This window comes from Lottia gigantea (genome assembly GCF_000327385.1).
Source record: "Lottia gigantea unplaced genomic scaffold LOTGIsca_97, whole genome shotgun sequence".
Classification (NCBI taxonomy): Eukaryota; Metazoa; Mollusca; class Gastropoda; family Lottiidae; genus Lottia; species Lottia gigantea.
The window spans coordinates 215,415-219,770 of record NW_008711143.1 but is presented as its reverse complement, the minus strand read 5'-3'; the positions used below and the strand labels follow the sequence as shown (position 1 = coordinate 219,770).

The following is a 4,356-nucleotide window of genomic DNA, read 5'->3' as shown; positions in this document are numbered from 1 at the left end:
TACTTTTTTTTTTATTTTACTTTCATTTCGTTTCTTATTTTATTTTTATTTTGTTTTTAAATTCATTTTACTTTCATTTCATTTTTACTTTTTATTTCACTTTCGTTTTGTTTTTAAAATCATTTTACTTTTTATTTCACTTTCGTTTTGTTTTTAAAATAATTTTACTTTTACTTTCATTTCACTTTTTATTTTACTTTCACTTTCGTTTTGTTTTTAAAATCATTTTACTTTTACTTTCATTTTCGTTTTAAAAAAAAATTCTTCTTCATTTACTGCGCCATAGTGTCCAGATTATCCAGTCACACTTTCTATCATCCAAGCAATGACGTCATTGCATACTAGCGTGAGCAGGAGTTATTTCCCTTGAATGTGCTCTTGCGAGTAACCTCCCCCTAACCGGAGCAAATAATTATGTCTAAACGAAAATGGACAGATTTTAAGGCCCAAATTGCCAAACGTAGAAACCAAACTAGTGATGGCGAAACCTTGGAATATTTAACTGTTCAAAGACTCTCAGAACATGTTGAGGGTAAGTGTCAAAATATCGCCGTCTTGGTCCCCTCACAATGGTGGAATTTAACGGGGAGATGTCATTAGATGGCATTAAACTAGGCTGCTTGTCAAAAACATTTTGATATTCCATCTTCTTACAAATGTGATATCATGGCAGGAGTTCGAGGGCCATCTTTCTCAAATATTGATCAGATCAGATCAAATCATTTAAATTACTTCACATCAGATTCGTTGAATTTTCTCAGACTGACATGAACACAACAAATGAACATAATAGGAATATGCCTTCTTGTAGTGGTATTTCTACTAAAAAACCTGTCGGCACAAATATTTTGTCAGTTACACCATCAGCATCTGTTGCACGACCTCAAGCTTTCCCTGCCTCCATTTCCCTTGCAAGCATGCTGAATATTGGGAGATTAATACCCCCAGCACCCATAGATTAAAGATAGCTTGCGTTACAAGGTAACATACGCCCACTGGCAGCTGTCAGAAAAAATAAAACAGTCTTTAGTGACTAAAGTGCGAATTTTCTCATATTGAAGAAATCATTCATGCTGAATAATTCCACAAATTTTTTTAAAATCAATATCAATAACCCAAATACAACAAACAATTAGATCACACAGCTCTAATCAAGGGCAAAAAACAACTTTTAGCGCGTTTTTCGTAAGTTAATGGCATTAACTCAAAAACATTTCATCGAAAATGCGTCAAGTTAGAACCTGTCCGAGATCTTATCAATTTCAATGATCACACCAAGTTTCATCAGAATCGGTTGAAGACTGTAGCTTCTATTGTGCCCACGAACAAATTTTGACGCGTTTTTACAAAGGTAAGGGCAATAACTCGAAAACCGTTCATCAAAATTGCATCAAGTTAGAACTTGTCCGAGATCTTATCAACTCCAATGATCACCACAAGTTTCTTCAGAATCGGTTGAAAACTGTAGCTTCAATCCTGCTCACGAACTATTTTTAACAAATTTCGACGCATTTTAACAAAGTCAAGGGCAATAACTCAAAAACCGTTCATCGAAAATGCGCCAAGTTAGAACTTGTCTGAGATCTTATCAATTCCAATGATCACACCAAGTTTCATCAGAATCGGTTGAAAAATGTAGCTTCAATCCTGCTCACGAACTATTTTTAACAAATTTTGACGTGTTTTTACAAAGTCAAGGGCAATAACTCAAAAACCGTTCATCGAAAATGTGTCAAGTTAGAACTTGTCCGAGATCTTATCAATTCCAATGATCACACCAAGTTTCATCAGAATCGGATGAAAACTGTAGCTTCAATCCTGCTCACGAACAATTTTTAACAAATTTCAAGGCGTGCTAAGTCAAGGGCAATATCTCAAAAACCGTTCATCGAAAATATGTCAAATTCGAACTTGACCGAGATCCTATCAATCTAAAGCATCACACCAAGTTTTATCAAAATCAGATAAAAACTGTAGTCTCTATAGTGCTCACAAGAAATGTTGACGGACGGACTGACGGACGGACGGACAGGGGCGACGACAATATACGACCACATATTCATGTCGGCGTATAAAAAGGAGAGTTTAATTCTCGCACGACCACATTCAAGGGGAATTACTCTAACACTTGGATGATAGACAAAAGTGTGACTGGATAATCTGGACACTATGGCGCAGTAAATGAAGAAGAATTTTTTTTTAAAAACGAAAATGAAAGTAAAAGTAAAATGATTTTAAAAACAAAACGAAAGTGAAAGTAAAATAAAAAGTGAAATGGAAGTAAAAGTAAAATTATTTTAAAAACAAAACGAAAGTGAAATAAAAAGTAAAATGATTTTAAAAACAAAACGAAAGTAAAATAAAAGTAAAAACGAAATGAAAGTAAAATGAATTTAAAAACAAAATGAAAGTAAAATAAAAAACGAAATGAAAATAAAACGAATTTAAAAACAAAATGAAAGTAAAACGAATTTAAAAACAAAATGAAAGTAAAATAAAAAACGAAATGAATTTAAAAACAAAATGAAAGTGAAATAAAAATGAATTCAAATTCAAAAGAAAGGTATTTTCATAAATAAAATAATAAAACAGCTATAGCGCTCATGGGCCACCATAGAGCTGTGTAGGAATCTGCAATCATTCTGTTGACCACAATAATTACCAGCAGTCCGTATACGTCATAAATAACTTATGGTCAAAGATTAGCAAAGGTTTTCATTTATTGTGAAGTTAAAAAGTTCACCAAATATGAAAGCGAACAGAAGAAGACAAACTCGGACTTTGGTTGGTTGTAAAAAATACGTCTTGTGTATATGATAATTATTAAATTTAAATGTAAATTAAAAAATATATTGTTGGCAATGTATCAAAAGATTTTACCTTAGCCTTCTAATGTAATTAAAACTAAAATAATGCAAATAATTTTTGACTCACTTTTAGTTGGATTTCAAGATGTTTTTCTTAAGAATTCTTTTAAAATCGATTAAAAATGCCACATTATTAACAATAGTAGTCTTTACTAGTAGTCGGCCAAAACAACTCACATAAAAGAACAAAGGAACGAACACTAATTGTATATAGCTGAATGAAGAAAAACAAGTTTTTGTTTAAACTTAATTATACAGTGGCGTTAAAGTGACTTATTCTTTCTACCGACCATCAGAATTTAACAAAGGATACTCATAGCACTTTGGAGAAAGAAATTCTTTAGCTGAATGGAAGTCATTCGACGCAAAGTACACTAATGATAGTTATTTTCTATTTCAATTTACAAACACTTATTATCCCAGAAGAAAAGTGGTCTAGAGGATAGATGTTTTCTTGTTATTTACCACAATCATTCAGTCCTAGCGATAAATATAGGTACAGACCAACGACAGGATCAATTTCAATTGACTCTCTCAATCTCTCTTTCCACGTAACAAACCATCGTGTTAATGCGTTGAAAGTGCATGTCAGTAATTTGTCGACGGAACCAAACAAATGGTGTCAAAACAAAGTTCGTGGTTATAAATGGTCGACGCCATATCGCATCATATTGTTTTACCGTCATAACAAAGTTCGTATGGGTGTATTACTATTTTGTCGATAATTATAACAAAGCATATTGTATAACCTTATATATTGCGTTATATGAATGCAACATATATCTAAAATAGAAATGCAAAATTTTTGGGAAATAATTGGTGAGCTATATCCCTTTAAACTAGATAAGCTCTAAGCAGGCCTATAGGAAAAGTTATTTTTCAGATTTTTTAATTTTTTTTAGCTTACTCGATTGTTCTGTTTTATTAATGAAAGAAATCAAACACAATTGAAATGTTTTTTTTTCTAGATTTCACCGTAAATAGAACTTCAATTCAGTTGATATATTGTTTGCGAGATCAATATATGAACGTCCCTTTAGATTGCGATAAAATGGAAGTATATGAACAACAAAATAATATTAACAACAGAGTGTATAGTTTCATTAAAAAATCCGAAAATCAGCAAAATAAAAGATTATTTCTTCCGTTTCTAGTAAACAAAATTTATAATATGGATTCTGCAAAAGGAATTCGAGTTGACTAAACCCAAAGTGGTATCAGGTGTTCTAGCGACACTATAGTCACAATACTCCTAGTGCAGTTCAAATTCAAACAGGTATTTTATCCAAATGACACTGAACAACGAAAAACAGAAACATGAAATATAGAGTATTGTATTCTAATCGACGTCTACTTTAACATGTATTGTCAAGTCTTATCAAATTAATTGAAGGTTTTTATAACATAATGTACCGTAATTAAAATTGTTTAAATTCACAATCATAATTCATAGTGAAACATTTTTTACTGCCAGACATTCTTGTGGAAA

General features: G+C 31.7%; 1 protein-coding gene across 1 annotated transcript; it reads left to right on the top strand.

The window, feature by feature from the left end:
* Nucleotides 1–414: 414 nt before the first annotated feature.
* LOTGIDRAFT_170333 (hypothetical protein) lies at nucleotides 415–4,071 on the top strand (the record flags this gene model as incomplete). Its single annotated transcript, XM_009068976.1, has 2 exons — nucleotides 415–532; nucleotides 3,836–4,071. 2 exons carry the CDS (start codon nucleotides 415–417, stop codon nucleotides 4,069–4,071), a joined length of 354 nt encoding a protein of 117 aa, XP_009067224.1.
* Nucleotides 4,072–4,356: the final 285 nt, after the last annotated feature.